Below are 21,089 nucleotides of genomic sequence, written 5' to 3' on the forward strand. Positions count from 1 at the left end.
GCTCATGAGGACATGGAGATGTTATCATTCTTACCACACAGGCCACACAGAAGGCCACTGTAGGACGTCGGCACAGAGACGTCAGCGTGGTGGTTCCCATCAAATCTCACCCTCAGGCCGAAGGTTGTCTCAAGGACAACAAACTTTCCACTGAAGTAGATCTTAACTCCACTGATGTGAGTGACTGGTGGTACGACCGCTGTCCCATTGACCTGCAGAACAACACAGTTTATGACATTTGAGCTGTTTCTCCCCAAACAGCAGGAATAACGCAGAGCTTCAGATTAATAGGTTACAGGTTATACATACCTGAACTTTACGCCCTTTACCCAGAATGAACGTGATGCCGTTCACGTTGACCACCACAGCTCGGACGTAGGAAACCTTCTTATTGCTTCCTCGGTGCTCGTTCTGAGTGTCCACGGTGAAGTAGGGCATGTCCGAGGAGGCGTTGCAGGGTTTGGTGAGCGTGTAGGAGCAGGCCCCCATGTAGTGGTGGGTGTGTTTATCAAAGGTGTTGTAGTGAGGATCACCGCTTGCGGAGCATATTCCACTTCCTGTCCACACAAATATGCAATCAGCTGAACAGTGTCTGAGGTTTCTCAAACCAACAACATTTTGAACCTCCGTCTGTGAAGAACCGTGTTTCCATGTCACTTTATTGTAAACTGACTGAATAGTTTCTGACCCAGAGCTCCCACTGTCCCATTTCCATGAAGATTCTGAAATAGAGTGATCAGGTTCATCTGCATCCCACAATGCTTTGTGACAGGATCACTTGATCCCACATCCAGCTTTAGCAGGAAGTGTTGAAGACCATTTGTTAGCTCATTGTGTTTCTTTGGAAAGTGGAACACTAAGAAACTTCCTCCTTGCTCAGAGCCCTCCAGTCCAGTTCTGACAGCCATATTGATCTCTAAACAGCGTGAAGCATCACGTGGTGACGCTACCTAGCAGACATGCAGTGAGGAGAATCTGACTCAACTATGGACACCTGATCAGAACCAGTGAGGACATGGACTCTGTGGAGAAACACATGAACCATGAATGTGGTTCTTGCTGGAGGGACCCCCTCAGACCAGGATGGAGTGATAGCCCTGTATACAGGAAGGTTGTGACTGGGATGGTTGGTGTGGATGTGCTCACAGCCTGTGAGTTGAACGTACCGAGAGGTCGACAGTCATATTGTCCGTCATGCAGCTGGCAGCTCTCAGTCGTTGGTTCACAGGTGGTGTTCTGGCACTGGATCACACCTCCACTGAGACACTCACACTTCTGCTCACAACCCTCCAGGTACCAGTCATCACCCGCCTGACAAACACACAGCACCAATCACATGGATGCTCCTTCACTGGTTGCTTGTGTCATACAGCCACCCTGCCACCAGTGGGATGTGGCCGGGGGACCATGAGGTGTGTGTGGGCTGTTGTTTGGGGCTGTTTCCACTCACAGGGTGATAACTTCCACTGTGGTCCACACAGCCGCAGTCCTTCAGCGCCACACATTTGTCATCGCTGAGGATGAAGCCTGGGTCACACTGACATCCCTCCACACACACGTCCTCACATCCTGGTGGTCCCACCACACCCAGACACGTCTCCGGACACGAGCTCACACACAGGGAGTAGGAACTATCGGGAGGACATTTCAGGGCTGCGAGGGGGACAAGAGGAAAAAGGTGAATCAGTGAACTTCTTCTGTTTAACACCTGAGTGCCGTTAGCTGCTGTGCTAGTGTGGGGAAGGACATCTTTAGATAACTGACACCAATTCTAAGAAAAGAAGTCAAAAAAACACATTTGAAGAATTATTTGGGCCAAATCTTTGTCCATAGGTATGCTGGCAATGATGTCATGGTTATGATATGTGCTGGAGCCTTGAACAGGATGGTTCAGGATGGTTCAAGGTACCTCATAAAGTCATGTTAACAACAATCCACCTTCATTTCATTTGACATGTCCTTTCCAGTGTGGAGTTATTCTTGCAGAATATGACATTGCAGAGTAACGTGCAGAGATGTAAAGAGGACTTTGCTGTGCGGGGGACTTACGGCAGAAGTCTGGAGTCCTCCACGGGTGGACTTTGGCTCCGGCGCTCAGGCAGGCGTCCGTGTAGGCCTGCAGCTGGTCGCACAGCACATGCTGCTGGCCGAAGAACTGACACATGTCAAACACACAGCTCTGGAAGAACGGCGTGGGATCCACCACTTTGTGACACTCCCTGAAAGAGCACAGGAAAACCATCCAGGTCACATCCTTCTACTGGAAACGACTACATGACGTGGTACTTTTTAGCACTGGACTTTGTCCAAGTCAACCAATCTTTTTCAAACTCTGCCTGATTTGAATGGTTTGTTGTAAGAAAGGCTTCATGGACAGGGTGTTCTCCAACGGGAGTGTGCAGGAGTAAAACATGTAGTAAATAACCACTGAGGCATTCACACTCCATCAGACAGCCTTTGTCCAGTGTAATACGGCCCCACCTTACAGATAAACAAGTGCTGACGCGGCTCAGGTCAGCTTGGACCTTTGGACCCAGAGCCAAACAAAGTGATCTGGAAGCCAGCGATTTCAAAGCTCAAACTACACGTGAGTTCTCTCACGTAAAATCAATCAGGCGTCACCTTGCATGTGCAGCCAGCCTGTGATAAGCTTGAATTCATGCTGCTGGAGATGGATCATTGGGCAGACACAGTGATTTAATGAGGGTTTGGATGCAATATTGTTTGAGTTTTCTTTGCAATGTTTGGAAGAAGAGCTGAGCCTCTGCAAGAACAAAGTTTTATATTTTGGAGTTCAGTGGAGGAAATAAAGTCCAATAAGAAGCAGAAAGCAAAATCAAAAGAGAAAGAGAAAAAGACTCAGAGGAGAAGGTTGTGGCTGGTTTAGATGTACGTCATGTCTGGAGCAGGTGAGTTCAGGTCTCACCTGAAGGGTCCAGTCGTGGCAGTAATTTTGCCACATTTGTCCGGTTTCACCACCTCAGCCTCCAGCTTGGGGTCACAGTCGGGGTCAGGCTGAGACCCTTCGGTACACCTGGTCAAACCAACACAAAGATTGTTTCTCAATCAGCTCTGACTGCAAAGTGATTTATTTAATCTACATTGTAGAAACTCCCAAATATCCACACATGTAATACTTTTATCACTCAGTCTTTATTCTATAAAAATCAGTGACAAATAGAAGGTTGTCGGTTATTTTGTAAATCTCCAGGTTCTCTCAAAAACAAAGACATTTTCATTCACAGTTTGTAGACATAAGAAGAACGAATGCACCCATAACTTCACAATTAAAATAAGACTCTAATATCATTCGCCGTCAAACATACAAACATAAAGCAGCTGGAAAAACAAACATTTGGAATCTAGTAATTCTACATCAGCTATTAAAAAATACGCTTCACTTCCATGTGACACAAACATATTTTTAATCCAAAATACAGATATGTGAGCTCTTTACACATCCATCCACCCATCCACCCATCCTTCCATCCATCCTTTCATCCATCCCTCCACAGATGCCAGAATGCAGATGAAGGTATAGAGACTCACGAGTCGTCTTCGTCCTCTTCTGTCTGCCAGCTGTTCCCAAAGTCGTTGGCGTTTCCCACCACAGAGCCATCTGGTCTGGAGAAGTCGTTCTCTGGTCTCCCATCGTAGTCTCCACACAGGCCGCACATCTGGTCGAAGTACGAGCTGCAGGCACAGACACCAGAAGGATTAGCAGCTTTCAGGAAGACGTCTTAAGAAGATTTACAGGACCAAACACTGATCTTCTAACAAATGTGTGCGACTGTTCAGGAGTAATCAGTGAGCCATACAGGACCATAGCGGGATCCAGAGGATTCATTACAAAGAGATGATCTGTAGCATTGCAGCTGTTTTGCACTGATGCTGGGCTCATTTTACACAAACTGCATATTCTCTTATCGATATTAAAATGAGGAGAACCAAGTCATTTTGATGAATATTATAATACAATACACTTTATATTCCTGGTTTTGTCTTCTTGACTCATTCATACACTTCCTTTCAACATGTTCTCACGGTTTTGACTCTTTTACAGTGTTGAGTCAGGAACTGATTTCGGGATATTGATCAAAATTGATCTTGATTGATCTTAAGATGTTTCTCTTGAATCAACCGCCCCATTTTGTTTGAACTTCAGAACAAATACATTATTTCAATAGTTTGTATTGTTCCGAAGTAGCAAAAAAACTTTGGAAATGTTTATAGCACAAAGCCAACAGCTAAAGAAATTCAAAGTGCTTGGTTCATCTGACATAATCAGACACTAGAGCCTCACCTGGGCACTGAGATCTGGGCGTAATGGTTTCCATCCCAGCGGACCCTCAGACCGAAGGAGGTCTGCAGGGTGACAAACTGGCCGGCGATGCTCAGAGACATGAGGGGGGGCAGGGAGTGAGGGAGGGCCACCCGGACACCATTCACCTGTCCCACAGAGACACACAAACAGAGAATATTAAAGTGAGATCATACAAACAATCCTTTCATGTTCAAGTCAAGCTGGACATTGAGAAATGTACATGTTGTGCAGGATTCTGAAAACATGCCACACTTGTCATAATAATAGAAACTACAAACTGGATTATATGCTTTGTACACGTAAGAAAAGACAACATAAGTGGAACAAAAGCATCTTCTCTGACAGAAGAACGTGATTTTGGTTCCCCTTTCCCTCAACAAGTGGCAGATAGTTATGTTTGCTATTGCTCTTTAAAAAATCTGCTAAAATGAAAAGGTTCCAAACATTTTATAACAACAGGGTTCAATTTTACAATTTCAAGGATTTCAGACTAAGTGACAGTGAAATCGTTTGATCTGACCACAGATCAAACAACAAGCGTAGGAAAAGCTGTAGACTTCTGGGATTGTGGTGTTGAAGAGGAAGAAAAGAAGAGGATGAAGTGAGAAGGTGAAGAGAACAAGGCTTTGAGACGTCATTTAAAGACTGAGCAGGATTAGGGCTGATGGTGACGGAGCTCCAGCTGGCCAGCTCTGCACATGTATCAGCTCCCCACTTCTCTTATTGACAGCTTATAAAAGCTTTCTGCTCGTATGGAGATAAAACCTCTTCCCGTGCTGCTGGGATTGTTTCCAGTGTTTCTGTGATTACTGACCAGAATTCTCCGGCCCTTCATCAGAGTCACTGTGACTCCATCCACGGTGACGTAGAGCTTCCTCAGGTAGGACACACCTGCTACCCCCCTCTCCTCGTTCTTCCCCTCCACAGAGAACAACGGACCTGCACAGGAACCAACAAGAGCCCATCAAAACACTGTGTGGAATATGAATATGACGGCTTTCTTTAAGTGTTTCAGTTGGACTTGAAGTGCTTGTTGTGATAAACGTGGACTTTAGACTTTGACAGAAACCTTTACATTGTTTTTTTAAACGCGTCGTTCAAAGTGAATCTACACCGACACAAGATACTTATTATCATTTTGTGAAAAAATGTGTCTGTGTACCTGTCACATCCACTGTGGTTTAACATTGTCTTCTGTTTTTAATTACGACGCCATATGTACGACAATACTTCTCAAGAAACTTGTCGTAGGTTTGTTGATGATACATCCTATGACTCTATGAATAGATTGACAACCTTTCTTACCTGTGTTATTCTTGCAGTTTCTGGCCAGTGTATATGTGCAGGTTCCCATGAAGGTATAGAACTTGTCATCAAAGGTGGTGTAGTGAGGGTCTCCAGAAACCACACAGTCCTGAGACCCTGAGAGAGAAAGAGAGGAACAAGGTGCCTCAACTCCACCAAGCTGCACCACATCCTGCATCCATTTGTCGAGCCGTGTAATGAGCCTTCAACATTCACTGTTCACCACAAACCCAGCTAAACTGTGTCGTCATCACAGACACTGGACTTGTCAAATACTCCTGAAGACGGCCGACCTGTGCTGTAGTAGAACAGATTAAGTCCAAACTCAGCTAAAGTCCTGATGTTTGTAAGAAGCAGGATTCAAACTGGAAACCTCCACATTTCATGTTTTTGTGCAGTCGGACATCTGCTGGCATCACTACAGTGCCGCTCTTCAGACTAATGCTACCTTCTTGGGACAAAGACATTCATCTCAGGAAGAAGATCATGGTTTGTATTTCATGGTACCAATAATCCAGTAGCAGCGAGCAAGCTAGCTCGTTGGCACTGTTCTGCTCTTGTAGAAAATGTACCACAAGTTAGGAAGAGCAGATACTTTAAGCTTTTCTTATCATGTCACAAGCCTGATTAAAGTGACTTTGGTTCAAAGACGTCCAGGTTGAGCCTATCTTTGAGAATACATTGGATGCACTGAACATAATTGTATTTGTGATTGGGGAACTGTTGACAATGACTGGAGCTCCAAGGCCTCAAAGTGTCATCTGCTCTTATTGTAGCCTCAGTACAGGGGTCAGAACACAAGCTGATCTGGATCCTACTGTGTACATTTGGTGGACAGAGCTCAGAGACCACCTGTCTGCCGGATAGAGGGAGACTTACCTGAGGGATAGCAGCCCAGATCCCCATCCTGGACTTTACACTCGTGCATTGGGGGGCAATCAAATGCCTTGCAGGTAATGAAGGGAGCATCACATCTGCATTTGAGCTGACAGTCCTCCACATAGAACTCCTCTCCAGGCTGAGACACAAACAACACAGAGACATTGTATTATCTGGTTCAAAGTAGTACACACACACACACACACACACACACACACACACACACACACACACACACACACACACACACACACACACACACACACACACACACACACACACACACACACACACACACACACACACACACACACACACACACACACACACACACACACACACACACACACACCAAGCCACTGCTGGGTACCTGGTAGTATTGTCCATTGGAGTGTCTGCAGCCACAGGAAGTCTTCTTCACACACTTGCCGGCACTCAGGACGTAGCCAGGATCACACACACAGGCCTCAGAGCACTTCAGCCCACTGCAGGTGGGAGGTTTCCCAGAGCAGGTCTCCTGACATGGGTCGGCACAGGGCTGGTAGTGGCTGTTAGCAGGGCATCTGGGTGCTGCCAGACAACACCAGGTGGAGTCCATGTTAGAGGTACAACTCTTCAGACAGGGTTTAAAAGAGGTTGAAGGTTTCCTGCTAGCAGAAACCTGAAGGACCAAACATTTCAAGGATGCCCATTTAACTGGTTTCCAGTTCTTGCAAGACTAAAACCCACCACATCCCTTTATCCAATCAATAATCCAACACTCACGGCAAAAGGTCTCATTCCTCCAGGGTCCGATGGTGACCCCTCGGTCCTGACACTCATTCACATAGGCTTCAATGGCTTCACACAGAATGGGCCTGGCTCCATCCAGCTCACAGAGGTCAAAGACACAGTCTTTAAAATAGTCCTGGGGACACACAGTCAGTTTGAGTGACACGTCTTTCTAGTGTGTGTGTGTGTGGGTGTGTGTGTGTGTGTGTGTGTGTGTGTGTGTGTGTGTGTGTGTGTGTGTGTGTGCGTACATTGGGGTTGACTCTGCGGTGACACACAGCAAATGGTCCGTTCTTGTCCAGCAGGAATCCGCAGTGTCCAGAGCTCTCATACTCTTCCTGCTCGTCTGGACTGCACCCCGGGATGGTGGTGTTGGGTTTCTTATTACACCTGTTGGTGCAGAGATCAGCTCAGTGGAGCTCTGAGAAGCTTTCTAACTCTTTTACAAGAACACATTGTTCTAACTGAAGTAATGAATCCTGAAAGTTTATTACATCAACACATAAATAGAATACAGTACTCACTCTGGGTCAGTGTTCCAGCTGTGTCCAAATTCATTGGGGTTGGTCGTCAAGTTTCCATCAGGTTTACGGAAATCATTTTGCCCATTTAAATCATAATCTCCACACAGTCCACAAAGCTGGTTTTGAAAGCTGCCAATTCAAGGACAATAAGTCAGTGTGACTTTATTGGACGTGAGACACAACTTGGTTCAGACCTCCATGTGATGATGGTCTACTACAAACAGATATCTCTGCCTGGGGTAAGAAGGACGTAGTAACACAGTGTGGAGAAAATCCTGTTCAGCTTTCACTCACTCTTTGATGACTTTGATGTCCATATAATGATTGCCATCATAGCGAACAGTCACACCAAAGTTCAGGGTCACAGTGTAGTGCTTTCCTGACTTCAACACAGAAACACCATGAGCTGGACTCACAGGAAGGTTGACGTTGGTTCCGTTCACCTGAATAAGAAAAGTACATGTGAATCCTATGATGTGGTTACAGAGGAAAAAACATTTCTCTGAGTATAACCTGCACTACTTCATGTCAGGACTCTTCAGCTCGAGTTCTCTGGAGTTTACTACAGCTCGGGATATCTCGTTTGTTTTCAAAGATGGACATTACTAACTTACAGTGCCTTCAATTAGTCTGAAATCCAACAATTCTCTGTCGTGTACACATTCAGAGACAACCAGGAAGAAAAACGCTGTTTGCAGGGAAACCTCCTTCAAGGCCTTGAACGTTTCCATGCATGTGTACAAGTAACCACTGCATGTCATTATGATAGTTAACAGTGCTCCTGGGTTCTGTGCTCTCTTCCTGATGTCCTTTCATTCCAGCAGATGTGTGGAAGTTAAAGTCCTGTTTATCTGCCTAAGTTATATTGATGATTGTTGCTAATGATCATCATGACTTTTTCTTGCTCTGTTCTGTCCCTCTGTTCTGCATCAGTCTGTTCTGCGGAACCTTTCTCCTGCTGAAAAGACTCTTTGTTTCTTTACACTGTGACCAATGTTTTGGTTTTTGTCTGTTTAACCATGGCGTGTCACTTCCACAGTTCCTCCCCTCATTTCTTACCTGCACAGTGCCGCCTTTGAGAATGGAGATCTTTACTTCATGCACGTACACATGGACAGCTTTTACATAGGAAATGGTGGGTCGATTAAAGCGATTCTCATTGTCTGCATGGACTTCAAAGTAGGGCACAGCTGTTTTATTGCAGGGCCCAGACATGATGTAGCTGCAGTTGCCCATGAAGTTGTACTTGCGTCTGTCAAAGGTGGTGTAGTGGGGATCACCAGATGCTATGCAAATGGCTGTATCTGAGAGAAGGACAGGAAGAAACTGTATCACAAGATATGTTGAGATAAATGTGTCTCAGTGACTGGATTGGTTATTTGGTCCCTCCATCCATCCATCCCTCCATCCATCCATCCATCCCTCCATCCATACCTCCCTCCATCCATCCACAGTTTGTACCTGGACCATGATGTGTGGTACTAACCACCACCTTCCTGTCACCTTCCTGCCACTCAAAACCAAAACTGAACTAAAATGACTTGAGAAGTTAGAAATACCCTTTGGATAACATCCTGCAACGCCATTGACATCTCTGCATTCTTCTGAGGGGTCACAGGAGTTATCAACACAGTTCAGAGTGTAGTTTCCAGCGCAGCGACACAGCTTGGTGCATCCATCTCCAAGCACAACCTCACCAGGCTGAAACAACATTTAACAGTGTGTCAGAAATCACACTTATTCTGTCTTCAAATCAATATGAATGAGAGCACTGAGAAATAACAGGAGGGACAACTGACCTCATAATAGTTGTTGTGGTCATCAAGACAACCACATTTCTCCAGTGGCACACAGCGACGACCCCTGAAGACAAACCCTGGTTTGCAGAAACAGCCAGTGATACAGGAGCCAGTACAGTTGGTAGAGGGTTCCTGACACGTAGGGATGCAAGCTGGACCACACTCTATATACTCTGCATCAGGAGGACATGGATCTGGACAGGACGGGGAAACAACACATTTCAACTGGAAGAACAAATTATGTGTTTAAAGAAAATGCTGAATCAGCAATTTAGAAATGCACTGTATTTAAAATTAAGTTACAAAAACACTTACTGGGGGGCTTGGTTGTTGTGGGCTTAGGAGTGGTGGGTCCAGGACTGGGTTTAGGAGTGGTGGGTCCAGGACTGGGTTTAGGAGTGGTGGGTCCAGGACTGGGTTTAGGAGTGGTGGGTCCAGGACTGGGTTTAGGAGTGGTGGGTCCAGGACTGGGTTTAGGAGTGGTGGGACCAGGACTGGGTTTAGGAGTGGTGGGTCCAGGACTGGGTTTAGGAGTGGTGGGTCCAGGAGTTGGTTCTGTACAAAGAGATAAAACAACACGTTTACTGGAAGAAAAAACATTTGCTGTCAGGAAAAGACGAGTGAATCATGAAACTATAAAGGCACTGCATTTAAAATGAAGTTAGAAAAAGATTTATTGGGTGGCTTGGTTGTGGTTTTGTTGTGTTTGACCCCCCCCACCCCGAACATGGCTTTGAACAGCAGCTACTTCTGAATCTGGTTCTACAGAAATTCTCCACATCTCAGTCTGGTGGATCAGGTTTTATCCTGCTTAAAAGACATTCTTTTCCTTTCTACCATTGCTCATGCTTGCTTATTCGGAATTCTTGGTTAAATTTCCGTGAGAAGACTGTGTTGTTTCCGGTGCTACACAAATTTTATTAACGGCTCCCTCCCACATCGGGCATTCATATAAAATATGTGTATTTTTGCTTATGTGTTTTCATATTTTGTATCTACTCGTGTCCTTTAGTAATTGTATTTCCTGTTGTCCTGATTGATGGAGGTGTGGACCCTCCGTCCTCACCTGTGGAGTGACAGTCCAGCACTCCCTCCACCACTTTGCACTCCTGTGCAGGACTGCACTGCCACGGCTCGCAGGTGATGTTGTGATTGCCGGCACATTTACAGCGTTCAGAGCAGTCCGACTCCGTGAACCAAGTGTCTCCAACCTGAACATGCACACAAAAGCAGCAGGTCACTGGTGTTTGCTGGTGACCCTCATTGTCTCTCATTCAGCATTTCATTACTATTCAACACAATGTGGCTGAACTGGCTGAAGGTTGAATCCATGAATGTCATTGTCTTAATAATGAAGGTTTGTCATCTCGTTACCACAAAATGTAGTCAAACTCTTTATTATAGTCTGATTTATCCTCAGCAGTTGTAGAGTCCACGCTTAAATGAACCATTAGGGCTTTTCACCTCTGTGCTTGTTTTGTGTTTGATACTGTGCAAAACGAAAAGCTACTATCAGCATCAGGTTTGTGACTCTGCCTTGAAGCACACTTACCGGCCGGTAGTTCCCATCGTCATCAGTACATCCACACTGGTCCAGAGGCACACATTTGTCTCCGCTCTGGATGAGGCCCTCGTTGCAGAAGCATCCCTCCACACAGGGCTGGTTACAGGGACCGCCGGGTCCTGCAGGGTTCTGACAGCTGGGCTGGGAGCAGGCCGGGCCACACGGGCGGTAATGACTGCCTGAGGGGCACTTCACAGCTGGGAGGAGGGGAGAGGTTGGGCTCAACCGCTGCTTTCAGGCTCCTCAAAAACTACATGTCACTAAACTCAAAGGATTTGGTGTCCTTGGTAAGCTTGCACAGTGATGAGCTGAGCAGCAGTCAGACTTACGACAGAAGGTGTTGTTTCTCCATGCGATGTTGACTCCTGCAGCGGCGCACAAGTCGGCGTAGGTCTGGATGGCCTGGCACAGCGCCACCGTCTCACCTCCAGTGGCACACATGTCGTACACGCAGTTTCCAAAGTAAGGCTCCGGAGGTACTACAGCATGGCAGGGCTTAAAGACGCCTGAGGACGAAGCCAGAGGAGAGGAGAACCACATGAAAAGGTGGGATTCATTGACAGTTGGTCATTGGATTTTATTTCCATTTATGTTGAAGGGTCCTTGAAGGGAGCAACACAGTGCATTCCCAAGTTCTCTGTGTGTGTGTGTGTGTGTGTGTGTGTGTGTGTGTGTGTGTGTGTGTGTGTGTGTGTGTGTGTGTGTGTGTGTGTGTGTGTGAGTGTGTGTGTGTGTGTGTGTGTGTGTGTGTGTGTGTGTGTGTGTGTGTGTGTGTGTGTGTGTGTGTGTGTGTGTGTGTGTGTGTGTGTGTGTGTGTGTGTGTGTGTGTGTGTGTGTGTGTGTGTATATCAGTTCTGATGGGGACCATAACCTGAGATTTCACTCACCGCATGAGGTCCAATTTTTCCCAAAACCCAGTCCCAACAGGTACAAACATTGTAGTCAATAGAAAATGGCCTCCTGATTAGCCGAGTGTGATTTTTTTGATGGACCTCATGCAGTCAAAATTTTCAGAAGTGTGTTTTGGACAGCGTCCCCACTGGTCATTTTGATGTACTACAGTGTGTAAATTTGCACCCGTGGGGTCATTTTCCGGAGTGTGTGTGTGTGTGAGTGTGTGTGTGTGTGTGTGTGTGTGTGTGTGTGTGTGTGTGTGTGTGTGTGTGTGTGTGTGTGTGTGTGTGTGTTTCATACCAGTGGGATCAGTGATCATTCCACAGCTGGTGGGTTTCTGGGCTTCTTCCTCCACTTTGTCATCACAGTCTTCCTCTCCTCCTCCGTGAGAACAGCTGGAGAGAAAGTGGTGTGTTATTCAAAGCTGTCAAAAGTCCATTTCTACATTTGTCACATATTTTCTCCTGATGATGAGTGTCAGTCAATGCACTTTTTTTATAAAAAGAAAGAAAAGCTTTTGAGTTGTCAGTGTTTGTAGGTTATTATACTGAAGCTAAGAAGAGTTTGACATCTCTGATCCAGGGTACAGATCAGAGGGTGGTGTCGATGAGCAGGTGAGCAGTGAGGGACTCACTCTGGCCGGGGGTCAGGAACCTGCCAGCTCTCTCCCAGCTCGTTGGTGTTAGCAGCAGGTGTATTATCTGGTTTCAGGTTGTCATCTTTGGAGTTTCCATTAAAGTTTCCTGTTGGAGCAGCAAACACTGAGCTCAGTTGGGCAAAAGACTTTCAGGGACGTCTGTGGAGAGGTTTTGTGATTCTCTTGAACTTGAGTGGAAGCAGAAGGAATCACTTCATGTGCTTAATAGCTCATGAGGACATGGAGATGTTATCATTCTTACCACACAGGCCACACAGAAGGCCACTGTAGGACGTCGGCACAGAGACGTCAGCGTGGTGGTTCCCATCAAATCTCACCCTCAGGCCGAAGGTTGTCTCAAGGACAACAAACTTTCCACTGAAGTAGATCTTAACTCCACTGATGTGAGTGACTGGTGGTACGACCGCTGTCCCATTGACCTGCAGAACAACACAGTTTATGACATTTGAGCTGTTTCTCCCCAAACAGCAGGAATAACGCAGAGCTTCAGATTTATAGGTTACAGGTTATACATACCTGAACTTTACGCCCTTTCCCCAGAATGAACGTGATGCCGTTCACGTTGACCACCACAGCTCGGACGTAGGAAACCTTCTTATTGCTTCCTCGGTGCTCGTTCTGAGTGTCCACGGTGAAGTAGGGCATGTCCGAGGAGGCGTTGCAGGGTTTGGTGAGTGTGTAGGAGCAGGCCCCCATGTAGTGGTGGGTGTGTTTATCAAAGGTGTTGTAGTGAGGATCACCGCTTGCGGAGCATATTCCACTTCCTGTCCACACAAATATGCAATCAGCTGAACAGTGTCTGAGGTTTCTCAAACCAACAACATTTTGAACCTCAGTCTGTGAAGAACCGTGTTTCCATGTCACTTTATTGTAAACTGACTGAATAGTTTCTGACCCAGAGCTCCCACTGTCCCATTTCCATGAAGATTCTGAAATAGAGTGATCAGGTTCATCTGCATCCCACAATGCTTTGTGACAGGATCACTTGATCCCACATCCAGCTCTAGCAGGAAGTGTTGAAGACCATTTGTTAGCTCATTGTGTTTCTTTGGAAAGTGGAACACTAAGAAACTTCCTCCTTGCTCAGAGTCCTCCAGTCCAGTTCTGACAGCCATATTGATCTCTAAACAGCGTGAAGCATCACGTGGTGACGCTACCTAGCAGACAAGCAGTGAGGAGAATCTGACTCAACTATGGACACCTGATCAGAAGCAGTGAGGACATGGACTCTGTGGAGAAACACATGAACCATGAATGTGGTTCTTGCTGGAGGGACCCCCTCAGACCAGGATGGAGTGATAACCCTGTGTACAGGAAGGTTGTGACTGGGATGGTTGGTGTGGATGTGCTCACAGCCTGTGAGTTGAACGTACCGAGAGGTCGACAGTCATATTGTCCGTCATGCAGCTGGCAGCTCTCAGTCGTTGGTTCACAGGTGGTGTTCTGGCACTGGATCACACCTCCACTGAGACACTCACACTTCTGCTCACAACCCTCCAGGTACCAGTCATCACCCGCCTGACAAACACACAGCACCAATCACATGGATGCTCCTTCACTGGTTGCTTGTGTCATACAGCCACCCTGTCACCAGTGGGATGTGGCAGGGGGACCATGAGGTGTGTGTGGGCTGTTGTTTGGGGCTGTTTCCACTCACAGGGTGATAACTTCCACTGTGGTCCACACAGCCGCAGTCCTTCAGCGCCACACATTTGTCATCGCTGAGGATGAAGCCTGGGTCACACTGACATCCCTCCACACACACGTCCTCACATCCTGGTGGTCCCACCACACCCAGACACGTCTCCGGACACGAGCTCACACACAGGGAGTAGGAACTATCGGGAGGACATTTCAGGGCTGCGAGGGGGACAAGAGGAAAAAGGTGAATCAGTGAACTTCTTCTGTTTAACACCTGAGTGCCGTTAGCTGCTGTGCTAGTGTGGGGAAGGACATCTTTAGATAACTGACACCAATTCTAAGAAAAGAAGTCAAAAAAACACATTTGAAGAATTATTTGGGCCAAATCTTTGTCCATAGGTATGCTGGCAATGATGTCATGGTTATGATATGTGCTGGAGCCTTGAACAGGATGGTTCAGGATGGTTCAAGGTACCTCATAAAGTCATGTTAACAACAATCCACCTTCATTTCATTTGACATGTCCTTTCCAGTGTGGAGTTATTCTTGCAGAATATGACATTGTAGAGTAACGTGCAGAGATGTAAAGAGGACCTTGCTGTGCGGGGGACTTACGGCAGAAGTCTGGAGTCCTCCACGGGTGGACTTTGGCTCCGGCGCTCAGGCAGGCGTCCGTGTAGGCCTGCAGCTGGTCGCACAGCACATGCTGCTGGCCGAAGAACTGACACATGTCAAACACACAGCTCTGGAAGAACGGCGTGGGATCCACCACTTTGTGACACTCCCTGAAAGAGCACAGGAAAACCATCCAGGTCACATCCTTCTACTGGAAACGACTGCATGACGTGGCACTTTTTAACACTGGACTTTGTCCAAGTCAACCAATCTTTTTCAAACTCTGCCTGATTTGAATGGTTTGTTGTAAGAAAGGCTTCATGGACAGGGTGTTCTCCAACGGGAGTGTGCAGGAGTAAAACATGTAGTAAATGACCACTGAGGCGTTCACACTCCATCAGACAGCCTTTGTCCAGTGTAATACGGCCCCACCTTACAGATAAACAAGTGCTGACGCGGCTCAGGTCAGCTTGGACCTTTGGACCCAGAGCCAAACAAAGTGATCTGGAAGCCAGCGATTTCAAAGCTCAAACTACACGTGAGTTCTCTCACGTAAAATCAATCAGGCGTCACCTTGCATGTGCAGCCAGCCTGTGATAAGCTTGAATTCATGCTGCTGGAGATGGATCATTGGGCAGACACAGTGATTTAATGAGGGTTTGGATGCAATATTGTTTGAGTTTTCTTTGCAATGTTTGGAAGAAGAGCTGAGCCTCTGCAAGTACAAAGTTTTATATTTTGGAGTTCAGTGGAGGAAATAAAGTCCAATAAGAAGCAGAAAGCAAAATCAAAAGAGAAAGAGAAAAAGACTCAGAGGAGAAGGTTGTGGCTGGTTTAGATGTACGTCATGTCTGGAGCAGGTGAGTTCAGGTCTCACCTGAAGGGTCCAGTCGTGGCAGTAATTTTGCCACATTTGTCCGGTTTCACCACCTCAGCCTCCAGCTTGGGGTCACAGTCGGGGTCAGGCTGAGACCCTTCGGTACACCTGGTCAAACCAACACAAAGATTGTTTCTCAATCAGCTCTGACTGCAAAGTGATTTATTTAATCTACATTGTAGAAACTCCCAAATATCCACACATGTAATACTTTTATCACTCAGTCTTTATTCTATAAAAATCAGTGACAAATAGAAGGTTGTCGGTTATTTTGTAAATCTCCAGGTTCTCTCAAAAACAAAGACATTTTCATTCACAGTTTGTAGAAATAAGAAGAACGAATGCACCCATAACTTCACAATTAAAATAAGACTCTAATATCATTCGCCGTCAAACATACAAACATAAAGCAGCTGGAAAAACAAACATTTGGAATCTAGTAATTCTACATCAGCTATTAAAAAATACGCTTCACTTCCATGTGACACAAACATATTTTTAATCCAAAATACAGATATGTGAGCTCTTTACACATCCATCCACCCATCCACCCATCCATCCATCCACCCATCCATCCATCCATCCTTCCATCCATCCATCCATCCATCCACCCTTCCATCCATCCATCCATCCATCCATCCATCCCTCCATCCATCCATCCATCCATCCTTCAATCCATCCTTATATTCATCCATCCATCCATCCTTCAATCTTCAATCCATCCATCCATCCATCCATCCATCCATCCTTCCATCCATCCATCCATCCATCCATCCATCCATCCATCCTTCCATCCATCCATCCATCCATCCATCCATCCATCCATCCATCCTTCCATCCTTCCATCCATCCATCCATCCATCCTTCAATCCATCCTTATATTCATCCATCCATCCATCCATCCTTCAATCTTCAATCCATCCATCCATCCATCCATCCATCCTTCCATCCATCCATCCATCCATCCATCCATCCTTCCATCCATCCATCCATCCATCCATCCATCCATCCATCCATCCTTCCATCCTTCCATCCATCCATCCATCCATCCATCCATCCATCCACCCATCCATCCATCCTTCCATCCATCCATCCATCCATCCATCCATCCATCCATCCTTCCATCCATCCCTCCACAGATGCCAGAATGCAGATGAAGGTATAGAGACTCACGAGTCGTCTTCGTCCTCTTCTGTCTGCCAGCTGTTCCCAAAGTCGTTGGCGTTTCCCACCACAGAGCCATCTGGTCTGGAGAAGTCGTTCTCTGGTCTCCCATCATAGTCTCCACACAGGCCGCACATCTGGTCGAAGTACGAGCTGCAGGCACAGACACCAGAAGGATTAGCAGCTTTCAGGAAGACGTCTTAAGAAGATTTACAGGACCAAACACTGATCTTCTAACAAATGTGTGCGACTGTTCAGGAGTAATCAGTGAGCCATACAGGACCATAGCGGGATCCAGAGGATTCATTACAAACAGATGATCTGTAGCATTGCAGCTGTTTTGCACTGATGCTGGGCTCATTTTCCACAAACTGCATTTTCTCTAATCGATATTAAAATGAGGAGAACCAAGTCATTTTGATGAATATTATAATACAATACATTTTATATTGCTGGTTTTGTCTTCTTGACTCATTCATACACTTCCTTTCAACATGTTCTCACGGTTTTGACTCTTTTACAGTGTTGAGTCAGGAACTGATTTCGGGATATTGATCAAAATTGATCTTGATTGATCTTAAGATGTTTCTCTTGAATCAACCGCCCCATTTTGTTTGAACTTCAGAACAAATACATTATTTCAATAGTTTGTATTGTTCCGAAGTAGCAAAAAAACTTTGGAAATGTTTATAGCACAAAGCCAACAGCTAAAGAAATTCAAAGTGCTTGGTTCATCTGACATAATCAGACACTAGAGCCTCACCTGGGCACTGAGATCTGGGCGTAATGGTTTCCATCCCAGCGGACCCTCAGACCGAAGGAGGTCTGCAGGGTGACAAACTGGCCGGCGATGCTCAGAGACATGAGGGGGGGCAGGGAGTGAGGGAGGGCCACCCGGACACCATTCACCTGTTCCACAGAGACACACAAACAGAGAATATTAAAGTGAGATCATACAAACAATCCTTTCATGTTCAAGTCAAGCTGGACATTGAGAAATGTACATGTTGTGCAGGATTCTGAAAACATGCCACACTTGTCATAATAATAGAAACTACAAACTGGATTATATGCTTTGTACACGTAAGAAAAGACAACATAAGTGGAACAAAAGCATCTTCTCTGACAGAAGAACGTGATTTTGGTTCCCCTTTCCCTCAACAAGTGGCAGATAGTTATGTTTGCTATTGCTCTTTAAAAAATCTGCTAAAATGAAAAGGTTCCAAACATTTTATAACAACAGGGTTCAATTTTACAATTTCAAGGATTTCAGACTAAGTGACAGTGAAATCCTTTGATCCGACCACAGATCAAACAACAAGCGTAGGAAAAGCTGTCGACTTCTGGGATTGTGGTGTTGAAGAGGAAGAAAAGAAGAGGATGAAGTGAGAAGGTGAAGAGAACAAGGCTTTGAGACGTCATTTAAAGACTGAGCAGGATTAGGGCTGATGGTGACGGAGCTCCAGCTGGCCAGCTCTGCACATGTATCAGCTCCCCACTTCTCTTATTGACAGCTTATAAAAGCTTTCTGCTCGTATGGAGATAAAACCTCTTCCCGTGCTGCTGGGATTGTTTCCAGTGTTTCTGTGATTACTGACCAGAATTCTCCGGCCCTTCATCAGAGTCACTGTGACTCCATCCACGGTGACGTAGAGCTTCCTCAGGTAGGACACACCTGCTACCCCCCTCTCCTCGTTCTTCCCCTCCACAGAGAACCACGGAGCTGCACAGGAACCAACAAGAGCCCATCAAAACACTGTGTGGAATATGAATATGACGGCTTTCTTTAAGTGTTTCAGTTGGACTTGAAGTGCTTGTTGTGATAAACGTGGACTTTAGACTTTGACAGAAACCTTTACATTGTTTTTTTAAACGCGTCGTTCAAAGTGAATCTACACCGACACAAGATACTTATTATCATTTTGTGTAAAAATGTGTCTGTGTACCTGTCACATCCACTGTGGTTTAACATTGTCTTCTGTTTTTAGTTACGACGCCATATGTACGACAATACTTCTCAAGAAACTTGTCGTGGTTTGTTGATGATACATCCTATGACTCTATGAATAGATTGACAACCTTTCTTACCTGTGTTATTCTTGCAGTTTCTGGCCAGTGTATATGTGCAGGTTCCCATGAAGGTATAGAACTTGTCATCAAAGGTGGTGTAGTGAGGATCTCCAGAAACCACACAGTCCTGAGACCCTGAGAGAGAAAGAGAGGAACAAGGTGCCTCAACTCCACCAAGCTGCACCACATCCTGCATCCATTTGTCGAGCCGTGTAATGAGCCTTCAACATTCACTGTTCACCACAAACCCAGCTAAACTGTGTCGTCATCACAGACACTGGACTTGTCAAATACTCCTGAAGACGGCCGACCTGTGCTGTAGTAGAACAGATTAAGTCCAAACTCAGCTAAAGTCCTGATGTTTGTAAGAAGCAGGATTCAAAGTGGAAACCTCCACATTTCATGTTTTTGTGCAGTAGGACATCTGCTAGCACCACTACAGTGCCGCTCTTCAGACCTTCTACCTTCTTGGGACAAAGACATTCATCTCAGGAAGAAGATCATGGCTTGTATTTCATGCTACCAATAATCCAGTAGCAGCGAGCAAGCTAGCTCGTTGGCACTGTTCTGCTCTTGTAGAAAATGCGCCACAAGTTAGGAAGAGCAGATACTTTAAGCTTTTCTTATCATGTCACAAGCCTGATTAAAGGGACTTTGGTTCAAAGACGTCCAGGTTGAGCCTATCTTTGAGAATACATTGGATGCACTGAACATAATTGTATTTGTGATTGGGGAACTGTTGACAATGACTGGAGCTCCAAGGCCTCAAAGTGTCATCTGCTCTTATTGTAGCCTCAGTACAGGGGTCAGAACACAAGCTGATCTGGATCCTACTGTGTACATTTGGTGGACAGAGCTCAGAGACCACCTGTCTGCCGGATAGAGGGAGACTTACCTGAGGGATAGCAGCCCAGATCCCCATCCTGGACTTTACACTCGTGCATTGGGGGGCAATCAAATGCCTTGCAGGTAATGAAGGGAGCATCACATCTGCATTTGAGCTGACAGTCCTCCACATAGAACTCCTCTCCAGGCTGAGACACAAACAACACAGAGACATTGTATTATCTGGTTCAAAGTAGTACACACACACACACACACACACCAAGCCACTGCTGGGTACCTGGTAGTATTGTCCATTGGAGTGTCTGCAACCACAGGAAGTCTTCTTCACACACTTGCCGGCACTCAGGACGTAGCCAGGATCACACACACAGGCCTCAGAGCACTTCAGCCCACTGCAGGAGGGAGGTTTCCCAGAGCAGGTCTCCTGACATGGGTCGGCACAGGGCTGGTAGTGGCTGTTAGCAGGGCATCTGGGTGCTGCCAGACAACACCAGGTGGAGTCCATGTTAGAGGTACAACTCTTCAGACAGGGTTTAAAAGAGGTTGAATGTTTCCTGCTAGCAGAAACCTGAAGGACCAAACATTTCAAGGATGCCCATTTAACTGGTTTCCAGTTCTTGCAAGATTAAAACCCATCACATCCCTTTATCCAATCAATAATCCAACACTCACGGCAAAAGGTCTCATTCCTCCAGGGTCCGATGGTGACCCCTCGGTCCTGACACTCATTCACATAGGCTTCAATGGCTTCACACAGAATGGGCCTGGCTCCATCCAGCTCACAGAGGTCAAAGACACAGTCTTTAAAATAGTCCTGGGGACACACAGTCAGTTTGAGTGACACTTCTTTCTAGTGTGTGTGTGTGTGTGTGTGTGTGTGTGTGTGTGTGTGTGTGTGTGTGTGCGTACATTGGGGTTGACTCTGCGGTGACACACAGCAAATGGTCCGTTCTTGTCCAGCAGGAATCCGCAGTGTCCAGAGCTCTCATACTCTTCCTGCTCGTCTGGACTGCACCCCGGGATGGTGGTGTTGGGTTTCTTATTACACCTGTTGGTGCAGAGATCAGCTCAGTGGAGCTCTGAGAAGCTTTCTAACTCTTTTACAAGAACACATTGTTCTAACTGAAGTAATGAATCCTGAAAGTTTATTACATCAAC

General features: G+C 46.1%; 2 protein-coding genes across 2 annotated transcripts in view; both read right to left on the reverse strand.

Annotated features, from left to right (window-relative positions):
* zanl (zonadhesin, like) overlaps positions 1–21,089 on the reverse strand; it is a gene marked incomplete at both ends in the record, with an annotated part of 81,781 nt that overhangs the window by 55,163 nt on the left and 5,529 nt on the right. The window lies entirely within an intron of this gene.
* Positions 1–21,089, reverse strand: part of LOC308148405 (IgGFc-binding protein-like) — a gene marked incomplete at both ends in the record, with an annotated part of 37,982 nt that overhangs the window by 15,633 nt on the left and 1,260 nt on the right. Inside the window, 39 exons of the mRNA XM_080521866.1 lie at positions 35–212; positions 310–557; positions 1,167–1,311; positions 1,451–1,653; positions 2,050–2,219; positions 2,927–3,034; positions 3,550–3,693; positions 4,304–4,449; positions 5,139–5,263; positions 5,630–5,746; positions 6,509–6,647; positions 6,879–7,078; positions 7,274–7,415; positions 7,531–7,669; positions 7,804–7,932; positions 8,098–8,246; positions 8,863–9,107; positions 9,363–9,504; positions 9,603–9,796; positions 9,918–10,157; positions 10,669–10,813; positions 11,155–11,363; positions 11,496–11,672; positions 12,361–12,455; positions 12,695–12,803; positions 12,960–13,137; positions 13,235–13,482; positions 14,092–14,236; positions 14,376–14,578; positions 14,975–15,144; positions 15,852–15,959; positions 17,025–17,168; positions 17,779–17,924; positions 18,614–18,738; positions 19,104–19,220; positions 19,981–20,119; positions 20,209–20,408; positions 20,604–20,745; positions 20,841–20,979. Of these exons, the coding sequence (XP_080377992.1) occupies positions 35–212; positions 310–557; positions 1,167–1,311; positions 1,451–1,653; positions 2,050–2,219; positions 2,927–3,034; positions 3,550–3,693; positions 4,304–4,449; positions 5,139–5,263; positions 5,630–5,746; positions 6,509–6,647; positions 6,879–7,078; positions 7,274–7,415; positions 7,531–7,669; positions 7,804–7,932; positions 8,098–8,246; positions 8,863–9,107; positions 9,363–9,504; positions 9,603–9,796; positions 9,918–10,157; positions 10,669–10,813; positions 11,155–11,363; positions 11,496–11,672; positions 12,361–12,455; positions 12,695–12,803; positions 12,960–13,137; positions 13,235–13,482; positions 14,092–14,236; positions 14,376–14,578; positions 14,975–15,144; positions 15,852–15,959; positions 17,025–17,168; positions 17,779–17,924; positions 18,614–18,738; positions 19,104–19,220; positions 19,981–20,119; positions 20,209–20,408; positions 20,604–20,745; positions 20,841–20,979 (6,242 nt within the window). The remainder of the gene's footprint in view (positions 1–34; positions 213–309; positions 558–1,166; positions 1,312–1,450; positions 1,654–2,049; positions 2,220–2,926; positions 3,035–3,549; positions 3,694–4,303; positions 4,450–5,138; positions 5,264–5,629; positions 5,747–6,508; positions 6,648–6,878; positions 7,079–7,273; positions 7,416–7,530; positions 7,670–7,803; positions 7,933–8,097; positions 8,247–8,862; positions 9,108–9,362; positions 9,505–9,602; positions 9,797–9,917; positions 10,158–10,668; positions 10,814–11,154; positions 11,364–11,495; positions 11,673–12,360; positions 12,456–12,694; positions 12,804–12,959; positions 13,138–13,234; positions 13,483–14,091; positions 14,237–14,375; positions 14,579–14,974; positions 15,145–15,851; positions 15,960–17,024; positions 17,169–17,778; positions 17,925–18,613; positions 18,739–19,103; positions 19,221–19,980; positions 20,120–20,208; positions 20,409–20,603; positions 20,746–20,840; positions 20,980–21,089) is intronic.

Source organism: Blennius ocellaris (genome assembly GCF_963422515.1).
Source record: "Blennius ocellaris genome assembly, contig: SCAFFOLD_74, whole genome shotgun sequence".
Taxonomy (NCBI): domain Eukaryota; kingdom Metazoa; phylum Chordata; class Actinopteri; order Blenniiformes; family Blenniidae; genus Blennius; species Blennius ocellaris.